Source organism: Notolabrus celidotus, chromosome 10, assembly GCF_009762535.1.
Source record: "Notolabrus celidotus isolate fNotCel1 chromosome 10, fNotCel1.pri, whole genome shotgun sequence".
NCBI lineage: Eukaryota > Metazoa > Chordata > Actinopteri > Labriformes > Labridae > Notolabrus > Notolabrus celidotus.
This window is the reverse complement of record NC_048281.1, coordinates 169,544-196,677: the sequence shown is the minus strand read 5'-3', so window position 1 is coordinate 196,677 and position 27,134 is coordinate 169,544. Positions and strand designations below refer to the sequence as shown.

The 27,134-nt window shown below is 41.1% G+C and overlaps 1 protein-coding gene across 1 annotated transcript in view; it reads left to right on the top strand.

Annotated features, from left to right (window-relative positions):
• The first annotated feature begins 7,562 nt into the window (after window positions 1-7,562).
• The window catches only part of LOC117819789 (poly(rC)-binding protein 3-like), a 45,052-nt gene continuing 25,480 nt past the window's right edge, over window positions 7,563-27,134 (top strand). Inside the window, exons 1-5 of the mRNA XM_034693253.1 lie at window positions 7,563-7,579; window positions 22,780-22,944; window positions 26,187-26,210; window positions 26,307-26,339; window positions 26,586-26,702. Of these exons, the coding sequence (XP_034549144.1) occupies window positions 22,870-22,944; window positions 26,187-26,210; window positions 26,307-26,339; window positions 26,586-26,702 (249 nt within the window). The 5' untranslated portion in view covers window positions 7,563-7,579; window positions 22,780-22,869. The remainder of the gene's footprint in view (window positions 7,580-22,779; window positions 22,945-26,186; window positions 26,211-26,306; window positions 26,340-26,585; window positions 26,703-27,134) is intronic.

Sequence of the window (27,134 nt, the reverse complement as noted above, 5' to 3'; positions counted from 1 at the left end):
CCAGTATTTCCTGATATGAACTCAAGGAAACCAGTTGTTTCAGGTGAACACAGACTAACATGTTCCCTGGCTGTGACCTGGATGATGACGTAGTTGATTGATACCTGTCAGAATCACTGAATCAAAGTGAGCTTCGTGGCTCACGAGCTTAGGTAGCGGTCTCTTGACTCATATTTTGCTCTCGTGGGAACGAATCCAACTCTGTTTAAGTTTGAAAATACTTTATTTTTACATATTTAATGACTTTCGTGGGTAGCTGTGATGCACTGCTCACTGATCCGACCATTGTTGCTGCAGTAGATGTGAGATGAGACCCGAGAACTTCTGTTAATATGTTTGTAAATGTGTGGCGAATCTTGTGTCTGAAGCAGAACACAGCGCCTGTCTGTAAGTAAATACAACACAGCTGGATCACGGAAACCAGTTAGCGTAGAAACCAGTAGGTCGATAACAGCGGCAACAACTTGTTGGGGCGGAAGTTGTCACACCGTCTCTCTGAGTGAGACTGACCAATCAGGAGGCTTCTTGCATCCCCCAGGGGAGGTCCCGCCCATGACAGTTATGTAGAAACGCAAATGCAAAAACTGGAAACGCAAACGCAAAAACTGGAAACGCAAACGAATCTGTGGTTCGTGAGAATAATAATTTTGTTTGTAACAAAAAAAGAGTGGATTTATAAAGATACATTTTTAATCACAAATATATTTCCTTTATTCATAGCATTATTTCATATTTTTCAAATCATAATTTTGTTTGCAAAATTGTTTTTTGTTCTCAAATCCATTATTTTTGATTACATATTAAAGACACAATATTCTCTCCATAGATTTTTGGGCTCAGTACCTTCACACTGTTTGTCTTTGTTCTACCTGCTGATACAATCAATTCTGAGTAAACACCGTATCATTTTTGCGATTCATTGTTTGAAGGCAGTCATGGAAATGATGTTTCAAACTGAATTAAATTAGCTTCACTGCCTGAAGGTTATTTGTTACTGACTGAACAATAACTTGCCTTTTGTCCCGCTTAATTGTAAATCTGTATCAGGTTTGATGAAAGCCCCTCAGTACAGATTATATCTGATCCTGCTGCCTCTTCTTTGTCAACTCAGATATGGTGGTGAACACTTCGGTAAACTTATGTTTTTCATTCATGATTGAGCAATGTCGACTAAGCCACAAACCTGAAACTAAACCAGAAGCATCCAGAAGCAGTAGAAAAACCTGCAGCTAAAACCACAAGGACCCCTCTGCCCTTCCTACTTTCACTGCTTCACATGCTTTCACAAAAACACCTTGATAAGATGGATTTGTTGTACTAGAGACCACACTATGGTTATCATCTCACTTAACCTTATTTGAAAAGGTCAAAGTTCAACAGGGTACTGTACTGACCCTGTATAGGAAGTTAATAGCTTGATCATGAGATCATCAGGGTTGAGTGGGTTGAGTAAAAGCAGGAGATGTAGGAACATTTGGCACAGAAACATGAAGGTTCTTTCTTTTTACAGCTGTGATATTTAACATGGAAACATGTACTGTGGAAAGAGATGGACTACACGTCACATGTTAGTCTGATGCTTAGGGAAGATGAAAGGAAGTTAACTTGTTCAAGTGAGCTGTGTAATAAACTGAGGGAATTAGGAACTATCCAGTTTTCAACATTATGGTCTACATAAAAACATGCCTTGTAAGTTCATCCATCACTGACATAATCCTTTTTCAATGCAATCCACAAGTTTGGAATACAGCTATTGATATGTCAAGCTGTTTACAGGACCTGACTGTAGCCTTTTGGGCTATTCAATTAATCATTTAATGTATTGCAGTTCACTCCAACGTAGGGCTGGGCGATAATACGTTAACAATAGTTATCAAGATATAATTTCTCTCAATATAAATATGACAAATGTTTGATGAAAATTCGATAGAAATAAACCTGTAATTACACCCCCCAACCACTTGAAAGGGGGTGCTAATAAGCCTTAAACGCTAGTTGCCACCCAACATTAGACAGAGGAAGAAGACTGCATTGAACAGCCAATCATTTTGCAGGGTGAGAGGTAGGCGGGGCTTAAAGACGTTCAATGCTGAATGTAAACACAGCTGAGACGAGCGACGGCAGCACGAAAGAAAACTCAAAACCTAGCAGCTCAAAACAGAGTCGTTATTCTGACACTGTGTCGTCTCTGTGTTAACTATTAACTTCATACACTTCATTAAATCTACTTTCAGGATGTGGGTAAAGGGAGAGCACAGAGACAACTTCTGCTGTGCATTTCCATAAACTGTATATGTAATGGCCTCCGCCTTTTCCCATTGTACGGTTTTGAAGCCAAAATATCCCATTCCAGAACGCTGAGATCTTGTAAATTTTCTGCCGCCAGAGTCTGCGAAGTAGGGAATTTATGTGTTTCCACAGTGACAAGCTTCACCCTACAGCATAGCCTCCCGAGGTCCTATGGAGTTTCTCTGTACGACAGCTGTCAATCAAAGTAAACGCGGAAGTAAAACCCAGTTTTTTAACCTCTAATAACTAACGAAAAACAAAGTTTTCGGAAAAAAGAGGCCTTGAACACAAAACAGTCAAATAATAATTTCACCACAGCAAACCGATGTGAGAAACATTCGTACCATGTGTATTTATTTTTTAAAGTTTGACTGCAGACCCATTCAAATGAATTGGGGAGACAGGGTTTTTGATCTATACTGCAGCCAGCCACCAGGGGGAGAAGCTTTGATGGCAGCCTCACTTCGAGCCGAGCGAGATGACATCCATTTTATATTTAGTCTATGTGCATTTCTAACACGTTTAATGTCCACCGCGACCGTAGGACAACTGAACACTGAAAAACCGTGATGCATTCACTGCACTGTGGGAAACAACATCGCTCTGCCTGTAACCCTTAGTAATTTTAGAGGGGAGAGCACAACTCAAAACAATACTCTATAAACTGATACACAGAATACAGTTTGATATATCTTTAATGTAAATTTAAATCAAATTATCCAAATAATCTTAATCTGAGAAAAATAAGAATCTACAAACTAAAACTTCACAAAAATCTCATCTTCCATTTAGCACCGTCAGAAATGATGGATTCAAGAAGTTCATCAGAAACTAAATCCAGATACAAACTAACAAACTGTCTGCTTTCTTTAACTTTCACTCAGGAAGCAAAAATCTGACTTAACAATCAAATGAAATAATGATTTGATATTAATAATGATAATTATCGATATCCACTGATATGACATATTTTATTGTGATAACATCTTTTTCAATATCGCCCAGCAGTACTGCAATGGTGCTGGAGAGACAGAGTGAATGTGAATACGAACATAAACATCTGTGAAGATGTGAAACAATACAGGACATTTGATCATGGAGTGTGTTGTTGCTCTGTATATCTATGAAGTTCAGTGCATGAAGTCGTCTGCAGTCTGATAGCAGAGACAAACAGTGACAGCCGTCTGGTATAAAAAAAAAACTATAGATTGAAAGTGCATTCAGGGATCAGCGTATTACTTTTTTAATTTTCAGACACACCTCAAGCCATAGACACATTAACACAATTGCACAAGTGTTGTCAGTCAGTTAAAAAGACATGCTGAAGAATGTCTGAGTCCTGAGGCACTGAAATCTAATCATTCAAATCCAGACCTGTCCACTGAGGGACCTTCCCCTTCACTAAACCTCTGAAACCTCAGAGATAGAAGAGTCACATGTACAGTGTCTGCTTGTTTGTGTATCGCAAGAAAAATTCAGCAATGAAGCAGCTATGCTTGTTTAGGTGCGGTTACTAATAAGATATATCAGTCTGTTGATGCATCCAGCCATAGTAAAGCCTCGGGTCCACAGCTCCTGACTGGGAGCCGTTTTTGTTTTTTTTTGTCTCGTCTTTTTCTGTTAAAGCCTCACGTGATTGGTCAAGACACATGGTGGCGTCTTGACCAATCACGTGTCTACATTGAGCAGAATGGGGAGGGGAGGGGTTACAGACACACACAGCACAGTGAGCAGCAACAGAAGGGAGACGAGTTGGGAGAACATGCGTGACAGACAGAGAACGCACTGGCAAGGTGAGAAAACGAGTGACTGCAGGAAACACAGTAAACTGTGGACACATTAAAACGGCAGAGACTCTTAAAAGGCAGAGTGTAGACTGTGCAAGGTGAACGGTTCATCAATCAGGGTCCACAAATAAACCTGCAAAGACACATTAGAACTGTCTGTGAAGGATCTCAGTCATCCAGGTCATGGACATTAGAACTGTTTATCCATCAGTGCAATAAGTGAAGAATAAAGACAGTGAAGGAAACCTACTGTTAATGAAGGGGTTTAAAAGTTTATAAATAATATACATACATCAGAGATAGGACCTTTTTGTCTAATTGTGATGGGTCTTGTTTTTGTACTTTGATACATTTTTTTACCACACTGCTCCGTGTTGAGTATATAAATAAAGGCTCATAAATAATACACATTTGATATAATTTATGTGTTTTACATTAGTTACTCATTTTACATATCATTTTACATTAATTTTAGGTCATACATTCATTTAAACAAGAAAAAATCTGAGGAGCCACTTGGGAGCCGAAAGAGCTGACTCTTTGTAGTGAGCCGATCCAAAAGAACCGGCTCTCTAAAAAGAGCCGGAATTCCCATCACTACAGCGCAGCCGATACGTTTCCATTCTAGTTAATGCTCTAGGGTCCACAAGGCATGCTGCGGCGCGTCTCAGCTCCGTCTCGGGAGCGTGTCCCCGCACCGCTCCGCCACAGATACGCTTCAAGTCTATTTTCGACTGAGCCCGCGCCCAGCACGCGTCAATATGCACAGAAAAGAACAACCTGGAAATGAAGTCAGGCACGAGGATGGCATGCAACATCCACCAATCTCAAAATAAAACATCATATACGGACTCCTGACCGTTTAAAGGTGACATATCATGCAAAATTGACTTTTTAATGGTTCTTTACCTGAAATATGTTTCCCTGGCATGTCTACAAACCCCCCGAGAATGAAAAGAATCCATTCTGCCCCTGTTCTGATTTCTACACCTTTCTGTAAATGTGTGTGAAACCAGCCGTTTCAGACTTCAGTGTTTTTGTTACGTCACAACAATATCCGGTCTGTCACGGAGTCAGAGCTCGGAGCTTGTTCAGCCCATAGACTGTATAAAATACAACTCAACTTCTCTGTTTTTCATTACCTGCACAAATGTGTGCTAACAAGGAGCTTAGGAGGGAGGCATGCTAGTTGTAGGCTGTCTTAATAAACACAAAGGTCGGTTTTACTCCCCACGTCTGCAGATTTGAAGATATAGTGGATGATTTTTATTTATCATGGATAAGTGCTAGCACTAATTAGCATAGCCACATAGCTATATGTTCATAGCTGTAGCTGTAGCTGTAGCTGTAGCTGTGTACCAAGACACGTCGACATACTGACAAATAAAACAACAAGAAACACTAAATCTGTGACCAATCCTTCATAAAAGGTCCTGCTGCCTTTCTGGCAGAGGTCGGTTTTACTCCCCACGTCTGCAGATTTGAAGATCTAGTGGATGATTTTTATTTATCATGGATAAGTGCTAGTGCTAGTTAGCATAGCCACATAGCTACATGTTCGTAGCTGTGTACCAAGACACACGTCTACATACTGATAAATAAAACAACAAGAAACATTAAATCTGTGACCAATCGTTCAGAAAGGTCCTGCTACAGGCGCCTCTCCGTCAGGATCAGATTCTGGATCAGATTCAGAGGGTTGAAGTAACGCGATCTCTGAGCAGCCGTGTATATTCAGCCAACATGTAAACATTAGATCAACGTGCTGGAGATCCGAGGCGCATCCACTTCCGGAGGGGGCGTGGTCAGAGAGAAAACAGAGTGTTCTGATGAGGACTGAAGAAGAGGACTTTTCAGGCAGACCAAAATCTGATTTCAAAGTGTTTTTTTGAGCATAAACTTTAAAGACATGTTTTGGGGACCTCTTAGACCACTATATATTGATGAAAAAAGCGTGATATGTCCCCTTTAAAGATCGTATAGATCAGAAATACTCATCGATTATGGATGTAAGCTACAAACAGCCACATATCAGTGATCCATGTCGACTACAACAGGACTTTAAGATGATCACTGTGTCAGAAGTAGGGATGACCACAATTTATCAATTATCGATTAATTGATTGTTAAGAAATTACTTGAAACACACATTTCTGTTTTCAATTTTCCATCACGTGGAACAAACATCATGTGGTCTCATATTACACTCATCTATCAGGGAGGTGTTTTAAGTTTAAAGCATGTTTCAATGGGAATCAGCTGTTAAAGGTGTTGCTCACAGTGGAGATGCTCAGCTGGGGGCTGTGGCTGGCGTCGAGTCTCCATGTGTGCGAGGATCAAGAGGATCAATACAAAACTGCTGCCAACAATGACACTGACACGTAGGTTTGCAACTTTAAACAGGACACTTCCACCTTTAGATACAAAGCCAACAGACTATTGGGAATTGCTAATACGCTATGTTTGCGAGAGCAGCAACATCAGAGCCGTCTGAGCTCTTCTGCAGCTGGACTGATAGTGACCCGGTTGCTCTCCTGGCTGACACCTGACCGAATACACATGTTTATTTCTCTCAATAAGAACGAGTAGACAGAAAACTGGACACTGTGAGTCTGAAGTACTTTTCTGTTAGTAGTCTCAGCCTTCACATTATAAGACTATGTCCGCCTAGAATATTTTTATGAGCCTGATTGTTGATATTCTGCGTGTCAAACATGAACCTGTGTTCAATACCGTCAGTTAAATGCATTTTGTTGCTGTAGAAAATACAATTTAGGGGGAAAACAATGCATTTGGCATTGTTTTTGACGAGCTCTGAGCTGGCGCGACACTCCCAACATGCGTCCTGTGGACCAGGGCGCAAGCCCTCAGACAGAGCAAAGCCGTGTTGCAGCCGTAACGCGGCACACACGCATCCTGTGGACTCCCCGGGTAATGTGTGTAATGCTAGGTTTCATGTGTGCAAATGAAGAAAGAGAAGATGACTTGGATTAAAAGCTACATTTTGATCAGGGTTCAAGTTCACCTTCATATCAGCATTGTGAGGCAGATCAGAAGCCTCTGTGGCAGCGAGCCGAGAGTAGCATTGAGCTAGTAGCATGTCTGATAGCTTCACTGACGTGTCACTCAGGATAGCTGGGCACCCATTTCAAATAGTAGTCAGCTCAAACCCCCCCAAAGCCCAAAGGCATTGTAATCTGGGGCACCCATCAAGTCTCCTGCCCATGAAGCGATAAACTACTGCCCATGGATGCAATGGTCAAGGCGTGATGAAACGGCTAGACGGCTTAAGCTCGAGCGTTTCACAAAACTGGGTATTTTCGGGTTAGACGCCAAAGGGCTGTGTCACGAGGTGTGACGCTTAGTCCACATGACTCCATGTCTCGGCCAATGACATGCCAGGATTTCATCTAGTCATAAGGAGATTTTTTATTTCAATATCATCTTATTTTATCTTTAGTTATCAGCTGAAGTGGTGGTCATCTGCCAGGAGCGACATAAAGGTAAATCATTTTTCATAGATACTAATGATGTCACTGATGAGCTTTACATTCATGTGGTCAGATGTTGTCAGCATTCAAGTCTTATTCCAGATATCTTCTGCATGGTAACCAGTCCTTTGTCCATGCAAAGTGAAAGAGCAGGAAGATGATAATCCAAGCAGACAATCACTTTAAACTCTTCCAGTGAATTGCACTGATTGGCTCAGCTGCTATATTGTCCATTTCTAAAACGCCTTACCAGAACTATGAGTTCTTTGGCAGATTCAGAAACAACATTTATTATAATTTCAATTATCTAAGGGTTAAAGCTGAAATAAAAGGGGTGCTACTGCAGAATCTTCTCAGTTAACATTATAATGAATTATTTGCTCAAAATATACAGGCAGCAACGAGTTTTGCAAAATGGGTGTGGGCTGCAAGGAGGCAGACCACTTCAACGACAGCCTAAAAAATGTCTGCAACATGCAACTGTTCATGATTTCTATTTGTATTGAAAGAAGGCAGTTTACTGAGATTCTTCATGTTATGAATCTGGTAGTCTGAGGTTCTTTATCACCCAACAGCACGAGGAACAAAATAAGCACCGTCAAGTGGAAGAAAGAGGGGGGGGGGGGACTGTCACTGAAAACTGGCACCGTTATATTTGTAGACACGCATCAATACACAATTTTTGCCCTCCAAGATAATGCTAGGTGGCAGAAGAACAATGCAAGAGGCCGTCAGCTCCCGACTGTAATTTAGGTTGGGATCTCAACTAGGCCAGCTGATTGGAGATGACAGGTTTAGTGCCTGCTTATGGTGGGAATGGGTCTGGCAGAATGGCTGCATGCAAACTGTAACAAAAGGCTTCCCAGTACGTATTCACACGTTTTTTCAACCTTTCCTTTTTCCTCTTCTATGACTACTTTTTTCCAAATACATCAAGACTAGTTGTGGCTGACAGACCATTCTGAGTTTTACAAATTGCCCAGCTAAAGACGGAGAGCACTAATAAGTCACAGCAGCTGGAAGGTGATGTTTAACCCAAACAAAAGGGCGACATGTATTATTCTAGGTTATCATCCCAAGATGTTCAGATCACAGAAAAGTGCACCTAATTGGTCCTCAGCTATATGTAGAAACACATGCTCGGGTGATTTGAACCACAGAAGGCAGAAGAGCAAAGGCTTGCCGAAATATGCGTCAGTTCAGCGTTCATTTTGCATAAGATCTACAAACCTTTGCAAAGCACAGTATGTTTTATATTTTAGATGAATGATACAGATTTTTGCTCTTAAATCTGTTAAAATCAGTCAATGAAAGAATAACAATACACAAGCCGTATGGTAATCCTGGTGGAAAGAAATAAAAGGATCCAAATTGCATGGAGAGGATGTTCATTGAAATGCCTGGTTTGTGAGATGGTCTCTGTGACAGTGCATCAGTGACTGATGATGGCAGTGTGCAGTCAGGTCCAGCATTTTAACAGACTGCAGAAGGGGGCTCTGACAGCTGGCTTTTCAAAGGCAACAAAATTAAGGACCAGAAATAGCTTGAGCTTTATACAGTGGTTGCGATATATTGTGTTTGTGCTAGTGCATATTTTATGACGCGCTTTTGCAGAGTCAGACATTTCTTACGGATGGATACAGATTTTCCTCCTGAGCACCAAAAAGTGCACAAAGAATAATACAATGACTTCTACATTCTCACAAAGCAGGCATGTCATCACCAGTGATGTGACTTCTCAATCTAAATGCACGACGCTGGCTCAATTGGAAAACACTGCACGATAATAATATTCTTTTTCTCCTACACCTTGCTGATTTCACTGAGTAAGTTCCACCTTACTGCTCTGGGGCCTTCAATGCATGTCAAAGAATAATTGCATCCCTTAAGCACAGCTTGTCCTGAGAAACACATGGACAATGGGAATGTTCAATTTGACAATGCTTATTCTCAACAGAGAGCCCATGCATTCTTAAAAGCTTTACAGAGAGGCACAATCCACAGCTGAAGGTTAAAATAGACATGCCAAGGTAACACACAAATGAAAGGGGCAGAGAAATAATGTGACACACAGATGAAACTAAGTGTGTGACCACATTTTCTTCCAAGTCACTTCCCCCTTCTGGTGGATTGGAAACAATGGTATTAAAGGATTTAGCCCCATTTCTTATGAAGAAAGAATAGATAATTAAAGCCGCAAGCGGCAATGAACGGGCCCTTGCACACCCGCGGCCGCCGCCTACGCGAGCCTCCACATGTAAACCGTCGCCTGATATTTGCCATCAAATGATGGGAAAGCAAGATCTGGGAGTATATACTGCCTCAGGTGGTGCAAATGTTCCAAGTTTTTGGCAGATTATCAAGAAAACCTCAAAACTTGACAGTGTGCCACGCCCACAATTTTAGTCTGAACAGAATTCCTTTAACAATAATTTAATCGTCAATATGTCTGCTATAGAATGTGCCTTGTTTGGACTGAATCAGAGAAAAACTAGGAGGAGCTCTCAACAGTATGCACCCTTATTTGGGCATCATTCTTCACATTCAAAGCTGTATGTGTGTTTGATGCCCCGCATCAACGCCTGCCACGCCCACATTTTTTGTCTGATCAAAATTTGTATTCTGATAATTTTTTTCTTTTTGGCCCCGTTTTTCATGTTCAAAGCTAAGTGGTGCTCTTCCTGTTGAGTTTGGGATATGGGTGCAAGAGGCTTTTTTGTGCGTCCTGATGCCATGAATATGGGTAAAATTTTTCAAACATGTAGCTCAAAATAACCCCTATGGGAGGGGTTTTGAAAACTGTAGGGGGCGCTAGTGAGCACATTTTTTTGACTTTTTTGCGAAACCCATAAAATGTCGCAATTTTCCCCAGGACTGATGAGTGTGTTGGATGAGGTGAGATTACGTGCATTTTAAAGTCACAAAAATCAATTTCCGACATTTTTTTCATATGCCCCGCCCCAAAGTCTGCCACGCCCACATCTTTCGTCTGAACGGAATGCCTTTAATTTGTTTTAATCGTCAATGGGTTTACTATAGAATGTGCCTAGTTTGGACTGAATCGGAGAAAAGCTCTAGGAGAAATTAGCAAAAGTATGCACCCTTGCATGGACCCATTTTGGCCCCATTTTTCATGTTCAAAGCTAGGTGGCGCTCTTCCTGTTGAGTTTGAAATATGGGTGCAAGAGGCTTTTTTGTGCGTCCTGATGCCATGAATATGTGTAGGACTTTTCATGCATGTCGCTCAAAAAAACCTTCGCCACCAGCGGTGCTCGGGCCCTAATTATAGTCAATTACTGTTCATAGAAAGTCATTACCAATTGACATTCATCATATTGTGTTAATCAAACTGTTAAACCATCATTTGTCAAGAAAGAGGAACCTGCTTCACATGACTGATTATTATATTTGACATGAAACTGCTACTTGAAAGTACACTTCCTTTTCTGTCCTAACAGTTTGTTGAGAATAAAGAAATGACAATGTACTGATCCAAAGACCTCACCCTTTGTTTCAGCTGACAAAAAGAAGTTGCATAGCGACACCTGTTTCATTAAGCTGGCTGCAGCAACAAGCTACAAGAAACCAGCAGAAAGATTTCAAGTGACAGGGGACAAGGACTGTGTGCCTTTGTAGGAATGAATACATTTTCACCTCTCAGCATGTGTTTGGCTTAATAATGTTCAGATTATTTGTATAAATCAATAGTTGAAGTTTTGGAAGGGATTACATGTCAGACTATTTCTTGGTTGAATGCAGGGACTTTTTTGTCATTGCCTCATCGTTTCCAGGCAAACAGCAGAAAAATGCTCATGTCATCACTCAGTGCTCTCAAAAAATGTTGAACTATTCCTTAAAGCCTCTGGAGGGGCGTTCTGAGGCTTACAAGCCCAGTAACATTTGAGGGGTACACCCAAGGGCGTACTATTGGCACCCGCCAAGCGTCAATGGCAGGTAAAAAATTAGTTTGGCATTTGAAACAAAAACACACACCCGCCAGTGGCCGATGGAAAATATTGTATTGAATGTGAGGTTTTGTTTTCATACTTTTGCCCATTTCTGCCGACTGTCAGGCTATTTTGACCCTCCCGGTGTACCGTACTTGTGTTGTGATTCGGTACGGTGGGAAGAGCGTTTGGAGGACGATGTGGCGACACATTCCCGGCGTGAAGCCTCTATAAACAAAAAGGATAAACAAAGAGGCAGGAGACGATCAAGAAGAGGAACAGACAGCTAAACGGAGTAATGTCACTATCAACAACGTTTCAAAGAAAACTGGAAAATTGACGAGGCTGGCCGACCTCGTTCCTGGCTGACTTACAACCCGACAAACCACAGCAGGAGCTGCAGCCTTTGCCGCAAACACACAAAGAATAAACAGAAGCAAAACCCATTTGTTGTTGGCACAACAAACATGAAATTGGACAGTATTAGGGACCATGAAAAGTCAAAATGCCACAGTGATAGCTTCAAAACCTTGCATACATGATGATGCAGCAGTCACCTTGAAGTATAACCTAATAAAATAGCAATAATCTAATTTTATCTGTACCTAATGTGTATTCTTTAATGATGCTTAAGTTGGAATTGAATGATAAAAAAGTATGGTAATTATTTTAAATCAAATAAGGCATGACTTTTTATTAGGACGGCGAAAAATATTTTGGCCGGTAAATTTTTGGAGGTCACCAGCCAACGGCAGATGAGGTAAATAGTTAATTATACGCCCTGGGTACACCTGTCTTCATCGTCTCATATTTCCCACTAAGTCTTTGTCCTGCAAAACTAACACTTAGAGTCAAGTTAGACTGTGCTCATAAACAAAATATCTACTAAAACACTGAGACACAATACTGTGGAACACAAAGAGGGCCACAAGAAGAAGATTCAGACATCAATTCAATATAAGAAGAAAATAATTAAAACTGAAAACATGTTTAGCTGAATACTCTTAGTCCTCTTTAGTCTTCAGTTAATCTGTAGTCTTCTAGTCTAAAACATGGCGCCTTTTCACTTCATTAAGGACTCTGCTTTGCATTACTTTATTAAATCAAGTCAGAAATCTGAGGCGGATACTAAATAAATAACCAGCCTAAAGTCTGAAGACACAACTTACTGACCAGTGCCGATTTGTGAAACCATTGCAATTGGAAAGACTCACTGACCAAGTCTTGATGCTCTGTACTCTGTCCCTTGTTCATTGCCTGAGCCAACACAGTGTTTCTAACAGAGGACTAGAGTCAGCAGCAGACACAGCGCAGTTAGAAGTTCAGTGACGGGAGCAGGGACTCATAGTGGACAGAGTCTGGTTGGTTACCTGTATGAGAGCTTGTTAGCACCCTCAGGTGCTACACACTGCAGTCTGCCATCTCTCCACAAACCCACTGTGGTCGTTAGACTCAGTTCAAAAAGGAGGCTTATACAAAGGGTGTTTGCCACTTTTGATATACATCTTTTTCACAGCTCTGCAGGTGCTTCTAAAAGGTGCAAAAAGCACTTAGCCAACTGCAGGCACCAAACTCACACATATGTGCTTATGAGCAATTTGTTGTGACACCACATCTTCAACTTCCAGGAAATAAAAAAGCTACTCAAATCCTTCAAGCACACACCGGGATTGAAGGAGATCATAATACCTTGTTTCAGTACAGGTGAGATAAACAGTATCCATGTAGAGGCCATTAATCTACTCAACTAAATCACAACAAAAACAAAGAACAGTGGTAAAGCTGTAGCTCATAGCACAATAAGCACAAAGCTTTCTTTACAAATACTGTATATTGGGACTGTAGCAATGGTAATAAGTCAGTGTAATTACTAAGCAGGGAAATGTGCATTAACATCACAGAGACAGAACTAGGATGCTCCATGAAAGGGGCAGACTAACCCTCTGACTTAAATTGAACTAAGGCCTTGGGGCACTACTTGTTACCCTGACCCCGAACCCACCCCACAATCCATGTCTAAGGTTAAGAACATGATATATGCAAAAAAAATCATAATATTAAAATAAATGAAAAAATAAAAAAAGAGTTGCTGAACGAAGTGAGGAAACACTTTGTTTTAATAAGTAAACACTGGAGGAAAATGCGATGTAAAAGCTGAAGATGGGAAATTAATCTCAACTTAAAGCTGCTGTGAGGAACTTTTAGCTTGTATCGATTCTGCCCCCCCCCCCTTGTGGTGAAAGTGATACCTCTTATCTCTTGTCCTGTACATGCAAAATAAGTGTCTTCAGACAATAGCCTCATCCTGTTGTCTTTTAACATTTAGATGTATCGCACAATGTGATTATTTGCACTGAAAACTGCCAAAAAAGGGTGTTTCTAAAGCGAGATGTCAATCATCTGTTCTGACACCTACCCCCCTCAGATCAGTGTCAGGCATTAAAAATGACAACAGAGAAGGTATCAGTGTTGTTGTAGGTGGTCTTGTTTGCTTTTGATTGTCATAAAGAGGCATCAGTATCAGGTTCAGTCTGTTTCTCAGCCAGTTAAAAACTCCTCATAGTGCCTTTAATAAAATAAAATAATAAAATAATAAAAAAAAAAACTAAAGAAACTAAGATGCTATACTAAAAGTAAAACAGAAAAAAATGTTAAATTGCTGAAAGGTCATCTGTAAAAATCTTACAATGATAAGATCTAATTAATAACTAAATAATAAATGAAATAATCTACAATAAATTAAATTCAGAGAATAAATATTCAAAACAAGACAGTATATACTTAAAAATCGATTAAAATTTGAACTAGATAAATTAAATTAAATAAATAAAGTAAGCAAGATGGAATATGACTATTTTAAGAATAATACTCAGTTGAAAGCGAGACTTATAAAAGCAATTTACAGCCCTGCTACAACCACACCCTTCATACATTTGAAACAATCTTAATAACATGGAAACAGAGCTCCATCACTACTCAGCGTTTTAACATTTCAAAAAAAACCCGTGTCAGAAGGTGCAGGAAGTCTCAGCACGCAGCGCCATTAAACCATACAGATACTACTGAAGGATTTCTTGACCTACTCTATCAGCATGATAGGTCAGTTTATTTGCACATCGTTCATATCTGCAACAGTTGCCATCGCTGCTGAAGAGTTGCTGCGCAGTCGTTGTGAACTCTCCATGTCGGCTGGCTGCTAGCACTGAAACAAAAGTTCACTTTGTAGTTTCCTGTCAGGTCTGTTTCGGTGAAAACTTGGTGTGCCTTATGCCAGACTCTGTTTAACATTTGAAGCTCTGATGTTTGTGGAGCGTTAACGGTTTAAAGTGAAGAACATAGTGCTTCATCATCCTCTTCTTCATTAAGGAGGCTAAGGCGCTCCAGTGACAGGGTGACATCATGCATACATACATTTGATTTACTTAGTTTTCCAGAAAATGTGCGCTTGTGTCCTTGCAATTATTTTCCCAGATTGCGAAGCTGGTTTCTACGACGGCGTATTAGGGCCACTTAAAGCTCCTGTGAGGAGTTTTTGAGTGGTCATGAAATGGACTGAAATAAACAGTGATGCCTCTTTATGACCTAGAAAAGCAAACAAGATTGTTAGAAAAGATTTTGATCATTTCTGTTTTGTTATTTTAAAGCCTGAAATCGCTGTGAGAGGGTAGGTGTCAGATGAGGTGATGGACAGCACGTCATGAAAAACCCTTTTTCTGCAAGAAATATTCTTAATGAGTGAAATAGTTGACTGTTAGTTGAAAGCAGAAGGAGATAACATAGTTTACACATGTACAGGACAAAATAAGCAAAATCACTTAGTGCACAGGGGGGCACCAAAGTCAACACAAACAGAAAGTTCCTCACAGAAGCTTTAACATGAAATGAACAGAAACAGGATTATATAGGTGATTAGATGTATTAGCTGACATGTGCTTGTGGCGTCTAATTGCTCTTTTGGGAGTTTATCAATGAACACACGTGAATGCCTGCGGACGGGAAAAAGTCAGTTCTCCGTCTCTTTATAATAACAGGACACACAACTTACTTGTTGGGCCTTCACACACACACAGGAACAGTTATAAACAGGGCAGGTAGTCGGAGCGAGAGGGTCTGTCTCAACTTAATCCTCCTGCAGCTCTGCCTCGCGGTGAGTGCGTGCGCCCGTCAGCTGCAGGCTCCGTTTGGCGCACTCCTGCACAGATGCAGAGAGCAGAGACGTCCTACTGATCAGTCTCTGACATTTTATTACAGGGTGAAAGTATGGAAAATCGCCTTCTCTTCCTCTCCCTCACAGACACAAGGATGCGTTCAGGTACCGTAACATGGTACCGTTTAATTGTACATGAACTACTCAGTAGTACCGACGGAATTTGGTCGGTACCTATAAAAGTACCGAATTCGGTACCCATCCCTATCCATGGTGCAGTGAAATGGGCAAAGGGTAACTTGAGTTGGATTTCTCACAGATTTAATCTTTAAAAATTTGACATTTTTAAGTATTTTCTAGAAAAACCAAGACTTTCTAATCTCAGACATTTTGAGTTTTTTCTCGAAAATGTACGACTTTAAAAACTCGAAAACTTCGAGTTTGATTTCTCATACATTTGCGACTTTATGAACTCGATATTTTTAAGTTTTTTTCTCTCGAAAATTTACTAATTCAAATTTTTTTTCTTTCATAGTGGCCCTAATATGCTGTCGTAGGTTTCCCCTCATGAGCTTAATTTACCTCATTATCTTAAAGGTGACATATCATGCAAAATGGACTTTTTAATGGTTCTCTACCTGAAATATGTTTCCCTGGCATGTCTACAAACCCCCCGAGAATGAAAAAAATCCATTCTGCCCCTGTTCTGATTTCTCCACCTTTCTGTAAATGTGTGTGAAACCAGCCGTTTCAGACTTCCGTGTTTTTGTTACGTAACAACAATATCCGGTCTGTCACGGAGTCAGAGCTCGGAGCTTGTTCAGCCCATAGACTGTATAAAATAATACTGAATCCCTCCTCCGTTTTTCATTACCTGCACACACGTGTGCTAACAAGGAGCTTAGGAGGGAGGCATGCTAGTTGTAGGCTGTCTTAATAAACACAAAGGTCGGTTTTACTCCCCACGTCTGCAGATTTGAAGATATAGTGGATGATTTTTATTTGTCATGGATAAGTGCTAGCGCTAATTAGCATAGCCACATAGCTATATGTTCATAGCTGTAGCTGTAGCTGTAGCTGTAGCTGTAGCTGTAGCTGTGTACCAAGACACACGTCGACATACTGACAAATAAAACAACAAGAAACACTAAATCTGTGACCAATCCTTCAGAAAAGGTCCTGCTGCCTTTCTGGTAGAGGTCGGTTTTACTCCCCACGTCTGCAGATTTGAAGATCTAGTGGATGATTTTTATTTATCATGGATAAGTGCTAGCGCTAGTTAGCATAGCCACATAGCTACATGTTCGTAGCTGTGTACCAAGACACACGTCGACATACTGACAAATAAAACAACAAGAAACACTAAATCTATGACCAATCGTTCAGAAAGGTCCTGCTACAGGCGCCTCTCCGTCAGGATCAGACTCAGAGGGTTAAAGTAACAGCAGCCGTGTATATTCAGCCAACATGTAAACATTAGATCAACGTGCTGGAGAGCCGAGGCACATCCACTTCCGGAGGGGGCGTGGTCAGAGAGAAAACAGAGTGTTCTGATGAGGAATGAAGAAGAGGACTTTTCAGGCAGACCAAAATCTGATTTCAAAGTGTTTTTTGAGCATAAACTTTAAAGACATGTTTTGGGGACCTCTTAGACCAATATATATTGATGAAAAAAGCGTGATATGTCCCCTTTAAAAAAACATGAGTTTTTCTGTAACAGGTTGATTTCAGTTTTTTTTAAGAACTTGATTTATTTTATTCTTATATTACAATAAATAAAAGCAGTGAGCATGTTTCTATTAACATGCCTTTAGGAAATGCCATCAGAATAATACATTATTTCCTACTGTCAATATTAAAATATACAAGTAATTGAAATTTGAAGACAAAATTACATCATGAGAGACATTGATGTTTTCCTTGGTTGAAAATAGTTGAAATTAGGCCCAAAACATCCAGACCTGATTTCATCCTGTTCTAACCAAATTTAAATTTAGCAATCCAGTCAGTGCGTGGATTCCATTATATGGTGCATTATTTGAGCTCATCATATCCAGAGGAGAGAGCCAGTCCTCCGTAATAACAACTTCAATTTATTTGTTTTCCTGACTTATTTTTCTCATTATTTGGGGATTGAAAGAAGTAGTTTTTCTCCTTAATAACAGGTTTATTTATCATGTTATTTCAAGATAACTAAACTGAGCTACACCATGACATTTCATGCTGACATTGCTCACATTAATCCAGCTAGTTTAGTCTATTTGAACGTTAGTTTGACTTTTTTGCAACTCTGGGACGAAAAACTATGATCAAACTATGTTACGCGGGTGACAGCATTTTTACCTCTAGAGATCATGAGATATCTTAGACAACCAGAAAGTTCTTGTTATGACAGGAACATTGAGTGGATAAAATGTTTGTATGCCTTCTAAGGGCTTTCTTACAGTGGAACAGACGTTAACTCTACCCTGTAGGAGAACATATATGGGTCTGTTATACCAAAATGTGTTTCTGTCCTTTGTCGTTGTTTGCTTTGTGTTGTAGCATAGAATTATTCATAAGTGCAAACATTGCCTGAAGTGTGGACTATATTTTGAGATACAAAGGGGGTGTGTTTTGTTGGGCCAGCCCAAAACAACAATAGCCTAAGGTTGTGTCTGGCAGAAAATTAGCATTTGCTTGTGGACGTGAGTATGTAGCCAAACAAGCCACTGAAAATATCCAACCAGCTGCTGCAAACATTAGCTGACAGGGGAGGAGATTGGTGAGAAAAGCCTGTGGCCATTTAATGTCTTTAGAATATGAAATGGATGGGGACAGACACAGATCTATGGCTTCAAATGATACTTTGGTGATGCAGTCTGAGTGAAATCACAATAGACAAGTGGTAAGGGAGTAACCTTGTGACTGAAGTGAAAGCAAATCAAGCCAGTAGGGAGTTAAAAGACTGAATTCAGCATAGAACTTGTTTTTTATTAATTGTACATAAATGATGTACATCTTGGGTCAAATTTTGTATTTGAGTTTGAAAAACTTGATGTATCAGGTATAGATAGTCTGTCTTTCTGTGTCACAACTCTTAATTTGTGTTATTAGTAATATAATTTAAACATATTGAGTCTTACAAAGAAGATTACAGAAGATTGTTTTGTTTTTTTATGAAGCTGTCACTGCATGCTGTCTGTCCGTTCTCTTTGCCTTTGTAGCAAAGTCATGAGGGAAGCAAATTTATCTGACTCACTGTCATGAGGGCGCAGCGGGGAAAGTCCAATGTCTGACTCAGAATAAAGAGGCGTTCTTGAAGGTTCTACAATGAATTCTGCAAGTCATTGTTGAGTCAATATCACATCCCAATATTATTTTTCAGAAGCAATGTTCATCCATTCAGCTTCACCATTTAAACATACACCTAGTGCAGTCTGCTGTGACCAATAAATGGAATACTTACATAAGATAAGATAAGATATTACTTTATTGATCCCCTGGGGGGGGGGGAATCAGCAACCCAGACATAAGTACAATCAAGAAGAAGTTTCAATAAGTACAAAATAAGTAAGAATAAAATAAAATAAAATAAAATAAAAACAAGTAAAATAAAATAAAAACAAGTAAAATAAAATAGATAAATAAAGCTAGAATACAATTTAGATATATACAATGTTACAAATGGAATTTAAATGAAATAGAAGTAATTCAGTCCCTCCAGGATTTCGCAGGATTTTTTTGTGATTGTTGCGGCCCAAAAAGCCTGAATTTGCTCAGCTTTTTGAAAAAATTGCGGTGAAAGTTGCGATTTTTATTTTTTGCTTTTTTCCCCCCAATAACATCTCAGGGGCAAGTAAATATGCTAAATTACAGTTGCTTTTAGAAAACATTCTTGATGTGGCCACTGTGACTGTGTTTTGATTCTCTTGATTCACAGAAAAATGCCATGAAAGGTCTGTATTGCACATTTACGACGGTCCCTGAATGCACCTCGCAGTGACAGAGGCACATGACAGGCAGTTCACGCACTCTGAAGTGAATCTTCATCTTTGATGACTAGGAGTTGATCAAAACTTACTAAATGTGTCTGATGTTTCACCAAACTGGATTAAATCAAGCAGTAGACGCGGAGCTTTTTACGGTAACCACGGCAACAACGTCAAACCTCAAATATTAAACAGACGTCCCCCGGTTGTGTCTCTGTCACTAACGCACACCGGGGGTAAAAATCATCAATGAAGTTGAGACAGATGCATGGAGGTGAGGAGAGCTGGTTCATAAAGCACACCTGCTGCAGGTAGAGACCAAGCGAACACTGAGCCCCTCAATCTATAAATAACAACGTTGTCATGGTCACTTGTCCTGCCTGCTGTCCCCTCTTTTCACCCGTTCTCTGTGTGTGTTTCGTTGTTGAAAAGTGCCGATCAAGTGAGGACTTACGTTTATGTTCCTAGGAAGTGAAATTGATGACAAAACCGATGACGTACAGGGGCTGAGATTAATGTAATTGGTCAAAGTTGCGGGAAAGTTGCGGTGATTGTATAAAATTGCAAGGCCGCGAAAAAATCGCGCTGATTGGTTGAATTTGCGTTGATAGTTGCGATCGCGAAATCGCAACTTCCTGGAGGGACTGGTAATTACAGGCAGTATTAAAAATGATTCAGTAGTGACAGGTTGACATGGTGTGATTATGGTTGGTAATGACAAATTAAGCAATAAATAGAAATAATATTTGTATGTAATATGACCATGGGTTGTAGTTAGAATAGTAATGTAATATAACAAAATATAATATAGCAAGATAATTATATAATATAGTATATTATGCATTATAATGCCAGCAGCAGTCAAGAGAGAGTTCGGGATGGGATGATGGAGTGTGACAGACAGCAGGGATGGTATGGCTCTGTTCATGGGGGGGGGTCAGTGGTCAGCATGGTGCAGTCTGTGGCCTCCGTTACTGTTTAACACCCTGATGGCGGTTGGCACAAAGGAACGCCTGAAGCGTTCAGTCTTGCACCATGGTGGAATGATGCGTTGACTTAAGGAGCTCCCCATCAGCCACAGCTCATCGTGGAGAGGATGATAGGGGTTATCAAGGATGGCTCGCAGTTTGTCCATCAACCTCCTCTCAGCCACTGACTCCAGACTGTCCAGTTCTAGGCCAACCACAGAGCGGGCCTTCTTTACCAGCTTGTTGAGCTTGCTGGCCTCACCCGTCTCGATACCTCCACCCCAGCACGCCACAGCAAAGAAGAGAGCACTAGCCACCACAGACTGGTAGAAGGTCTTCAGAAGCCTGCTGCAGACACTGAAGGACCTGAGTCTCCTCAGGAAGAACAGTCTGCTCTGTCCCTTCCTGTAGATGGCATCAGTGTTGGTGGACCAGTCTAGTTTATTGGACCAGGTAAAGGTTACCTGTCTTCTTGTGATGCATACAGCGATGTCTGAGTAAAACCAAAACAAGCTGCTCACTAGCTTTTCATAAATAGATTACAGACAGCAAGAAGACGAGCATTCTTATCACAGAATATCCACGACTGCTCTGCATGGTTATGTTTTATTCATATGCAAATACTGCGCCGAGACCAAGCGACAACCTCCGGCTGCAGGAATAGAAGCCAATGCGGAAGTGTTAAAAACTGCATTTCCTCGAGGATCTGCTTGAGGATGGCTCCAGAAGTACCAGAAATCACATATTCACAGTTACAATTCAAAGAAGCTGATCTTTACAGCAGAAATAAACATGTTTACAGTCTGGTACAAAAAACAAGTGTAGCCTGGATAGCTCATTTCTCAATCAGCACACACTGTACGGGGGGTGAATTTTTTTATAACGCGGCAGTTTCGAAGATATTTAGATTAGGAGTCTTCCAATGAGAGGCACAGCTGACTTGATTGACAGGTGGGAACACTGTAGCTGTTGGCGAGGAGGCTCAATGCCCGCCTCTTTAACCTCTCTACTCGACAGCAGTTAGGATGACTTCAGCATTACCAATATGGCTGCCGATGACGATTGGCTTCAAAACACAGTTCAGAAAGAGATGAGTGACGTCACGGATACTACGTCCATTATTTACACAGTCTATGGTTGAGACCTCATAGAAGTTATGCCAGCTGTGCTTTATTTCTATTCTCTTCTTTAGTGTGGAATTTGTATCCACCAACTTTGTCTCAATTATCAGGTAGAGAGAGAGGGCCATACAATCTGGGTGACTGCAACTTTTTATGGAGACGAAGAACTTGTGGCTAATGCATTTATATGAACACGTACACTACCAATCAAAAGTTTGGAAACACCTTCTCATTCAAGGGTTTGTATTTATTGTAATTATTGTAAACACTGTAGATTAATACTGAAGACATCAAAACTATGAAAGAACATATATGGAATTATTGAATGAACAAAAAGTGTTAAACAAAGCAGAATATGTTTTACTTTTTGTCATACTGGTTAAAATGATCTTTATGTCCTGATGGTAATCAATACATAATGTGTTTTTAAAAAAGAGGTAAAAAAAGCTGCTATCTAAAGCCGGAGTAAACCTGGGAAAACACCAACCAATCCCTGCCATCAGGAGCCAAATGATGAAACCAATCAAATCCCATCCTGCGCTTCTGCCCGCCTCCTGCAGAGCGTACATTTCATGTTTGTTTGTGTTTTTAACTTTCACTATGAGAATGTTTTGGTGTATTCTTACCGCTGACTGAGACATGAGTTGACGTAGTGCAAAACACAAACCATGTGCTGAGGACCGGTTTTGAATCAGTCACCATCATATGGTCGCGAATCAGCGCTTGTGCATGTGAGCGGGGGCGTCTTTTTGGAGGAGCTCCAAAGGAAATGGGGGGGAGGGGTTAGACGGAGTCCTGAGGAAATGCTACATTCAAATTCATGCCAGTTTTCTGTGACTACCAACCCTAGCTTAAAGACCTGTATTTCTATTAATGCATAAAGTATGCACACTGATGTTGTTTGTGTTAGTGTAACATACACTCTTAAAACACAAAAGGAACCTGAAGTTCAGTCTAGCATTGCTGTGATGTTCTGCCTGATACCATGTGTGAATATGTTGTTATTGATTGTATACTCTCTAACAGATGTGATTTTTTGTGTTTTTTGTCTTCGGTAGGTGCCTGGCTGGCTGCAATACCACCCCACTCCTTCTCCTTCTGAGGACATCCTATTCCAGGACAGTGCTTTGCTGTCACTTCACCCCAGCATGGAGCCAACCAAAGTCCAATCAGAGGGTGGTCTCAATGTCACCCTTACCATCCGCCTCCTAATGCATGGGAAAGTGAGCACATCTCTGGCTTGTAATCTCTAAAGTTGCAGTACTTTGCTTTATCAAGTTGGTGTAGAATTATCTCAGCTGCACTCTTAATTAACTTCCAATGATTATACACTGCGTCTCTGCAATAACAGTCTGCTAAATCTGGTTTGCTGACAGATCCATATTCACCTAAGAGATTTTCAGACACTCCACCAGCTGTTTGCCTGTTGCAGCTCACCCCACGGCCACTATCATTCTGAGAGAGCAACATGAAAAATGAGACTTAGATGGCCTTATGTTATCTCCTCTGTGTGATGCTGCCCCAGTCTCACCGTGACCAAAGGGTCTGTGGAACATGTGACACCTACCTGGGAATGAAAGATGATCCTGTCTTTCAAGAGTGAGAGGACTGAGCTTTCACTTTTAGCTCTGCTGGGTCTACTGAAGCTTGCAGTATTAAGTCCAGTATGACAGTATGTCAGAATGTATATGGAGGTTGAATTTGTGTTGCTCTTTGCTTATATGGGTATGAACATCATGGCAGCTGGCTAGCAGCTGTTTTGTTTGTTTTCCAAACAGCTCTCCTGCTCTCAGCATCTGCGAATCTGGATGGTTATTGGATTTTTGCAATTTGCAATAAAGCCACTTCTAGACTTGGAGGGTGATTTGCTTCTGCTAACTCCATTCAGTGTGATCCTTTTGGCCCTTTTTCGGTTTCTTTGTTTGTCTGTTTGATGGTTTGGAGGTTTTAAGGTTTACAGGAATATTGCCTTCAGTGTGGACTAAAGGCTGATTTATACTTCAAATTTCATTTATGTGTCAAATCGACAGCGTAGCCTACGCCGGAGGTCCACGTAGCTCCCATACCTACGCAGAGGCCTACGCACGTAACTGATGTGCACCTCCTCCAAAATGTAACTACGTAGAATCAACGCTGACTGCAAGCCCTGTGATTGGTCCGATTGGGTTGTATTTCCTGCTTTTACAGCACTTCCGGGATTCCGTCTCATCGCCCCTACATCGGCCGTGTATTTCTTCTCCTCCTCTCTATTCTTCATGTAATCATGTCTGTTTCAGCTGTAGATTAACATAACACGGTCTGAATCTCTGTGGGAAAGTAAACAGAGATCGTAGCGGGGCCAGAAGCAGGCGACCGGCTATCAGAGAGACCACACTGCCCTCTAGCGTTTCGGCGGAGAATTGCTGCGTGACACGGACACATCGACGCACAAGTATGTGGTGCTCATGTCCGCATCCATCAGCCCCTGCTGCGTAGGGACGACACAGAAGTATAAATCAGGCTTAAGTCGTCTGCATGAAAGAGGCGGATTACAAGCAACAAAGGAGGGTCAGATCAGCTTCTAGTTTTTGAAAGTGTTAGAGAGTTTGATGAAGTAACAAGAGGGGGAAAGAAAGGGGAGGAGAGATGAGTTTGAGGACTGTGTCATGAAAACTGAGACAAGAGGAGAGAGAAAGTGATGCAGGCTTCTTTAGGTATGCACAGGTGATAGAATTAGGGAAGCACAGCACATTTGTTATAATAACTTCATTTATGTGCAGCTTCCCCTCCTCCTCCTCCTCCGCTATTTTAGGAAAGGGTCAGAGAAAATGAGTCCCGCTGAAGCTGTGGCTCAGATTTGTGATAAATCAAAGTTGGTGTCACTGTTTTATTCTTCTGTTGTTTGTTAAAGGGCATTAACACAATTAGGGTTTTGTAAAAGTAGCTGTATCAGTAGGATGTGCTCAGACTGGGGCCAAATCTGCCTCTTGGTTTATGTGCCAGGTAAAGCATGGCCCCAATACCCAAGTACTGCCTGGCTGCTTATGCAGACACTCTTACAGAACGACCCTGCAGCAACACAGGTTCATTCTGGCTAGCTACCAATGGGGAGCTTAGTAACAGCATCACCCAGGTCTGTGTTAGTTTCCCACAGCAGCATAAAAGTCTTAACACGTTACATTTATGTTCTGTTGTAGAGTGTAGCTGTGATGCTTCCACTCCTCAACAAGTTTGATGTTGTCTGGGACTCCAGAAAGACTTTGTTATGGGCACATTTGGGTCCGTAGGGGTCTGAGTGACCCATTCCAGGAAACTGTTTGTGCAGAATTGGCAGCGTGTTGCCATGATGAAGCCAGAATATTTACACTTCTTTACTCCTAACTTTGATTGTCAATGTCTAAAGCTTTACTAAAGCACGTCCCTTCAGGTGATGGAGGTTTATCTTATCTTTGTTGTCATGTCCTATTTAAAAGTAAACTGATAAAAGACAACAACAAAGTGTCCCTAGTATAAAGTGTTTGATTGATTTGCTATGAATACTAAGGGGAGAGATGGCACTGCGCAGGAAGTGGCCCACAGCATTAATGTCACAATGGATGTAACCCCCTCAGTCACTGCGAGAGGAGAGTTGACACTCTCAGCCGGCTCTGCCCTTCTGCCTTTTCCCCACAGTGTCACTACAAGCTCATGAAGAGTGATTACATGCATATGGAGAGTGCGGCCCTCAACACCAACACACAGCTGTGGAACCTCTGCATGCCCCTTTAGTGTCTGCTCCATGTCCGAGAAGCCGTTGTAGCCTTTTTATTTAATTCAGTACCAGCAACAATTACCCACAACAGTGTTAAGCCTGGTTTATACTTCTGTGTCGTCCCTACGCTGCAGGGGCTGACGCGGACATGAGCCCCACATACTTGTGCGGCGATGTGTCCGTGTCGCGCAGCAATTCTCAGCCGAAACGCTAGAGGGCAGTGTGGTCTCTCTGATAGCCGGTCGCCTGCTTCCGGCCCCGCTACGATCTCTGTTTACGTTTCCACAGAGATTCAGAGCGTGTTCTGTTAATCTACAGCTGATACATGTTGCTGTTTATCATACAGACATGATTACATGAAGAATAGAGAGGAGGAGATCAAATACACGGACGATGTGCGGCTGATGAGCGGGGATCCCTGAAGGGCTTTAAATGCGGGAAATACAAGCCGCCGAGCGGACCAATCACAGAGCTTGCGGTCTGTGTCGATTCTACGTAGTTACATTTTGGAGGAGGTGTACGTCAGCTACGTGCGTAGGCCTCTGCATAGGCACGGGAGCTACGTGGACCTACGGCGTAGGCTAAGCGGTCTATTCAATGCAGAAGTATAAATCAGCCTCTAGCAGGAAGATGACGTTACAGTGAGTAACCACAGTAGACTGTGTGTGCTTTAGAAAGGGAAAAGAACATACTGTAGACAAGGCTTAATTCACTCCCATTCTGTTTTGTTTGCAGGAAGTTGGAAGTATAATCGGAAAGGTATGTTAATCTGCATGCTTATATTCATGCAGAATTATGCACTGAGCCATATTTTAATTTTCTATTCTATTTATTTAAATTGTTTTTCTCTTGCAGAAAGGGGAAACAGTGAAAAAGATGCGAGAAGAGGTGGGTTTAAGACTCAAAAAGCACATATCCCACCATGCACTAATACAAATCTGTGATTCACTTAGACATAATTAAACTGTATATTTAGCTTGAAATGAATCACAGACTCATGTAATTCAGCATGTTTTCCAGTGCTTCCTGATTATAAGCCGTGAATAGAAAATAAATTAAAGACATCTATTCCTGGAGTAAGGTCTCAGAGCTGTATTGACTCCATTGACAGCATGTATGTGTTGTTTTTTACAGAGTGGAGCACGAATCAATATTTCCGAGGGCAACTGTCCTGAGAGGATTGTCACCATTACTGGACCAACGGACACCATCTTCAAGGCGTTTGCCATGATTGCCTACAAATTTGAGGAGGTATGATAAAAAGAAGTTGGTTGAATGAAACCAGAAAAGAAAAAGATCCTACTTCTCAGTTGATATATTACCTGATTTGAAGTATTGCGTAACATATTGATTAGATTGGCACCATAGACTGTATAAAATATGGATGTAGTATCCGTGACGTCACCCATCTGTCTCTGAAGAGCTGTTAGAGGCAAATCGGCGGCAGCAGCCATATTGCTTCTGTCGAGCCAGTGTGACGTAAAGAGGCAGAGTTTGAGCCTCCTAGCCAACAGCTGCAGTGTTCCCACAGGCAGCTATGCCTCTCATTGGAAGACTAGTAATCTCAATATCTTTGAAATTGCAGCGTTAGAAAAAAATTCACCCCCCTCACAGTGAGAGGACATCAAGAAATGAGCTATCCAGACTACACTCACCTTTTGAACCAGGCTGTGAACATGTTTA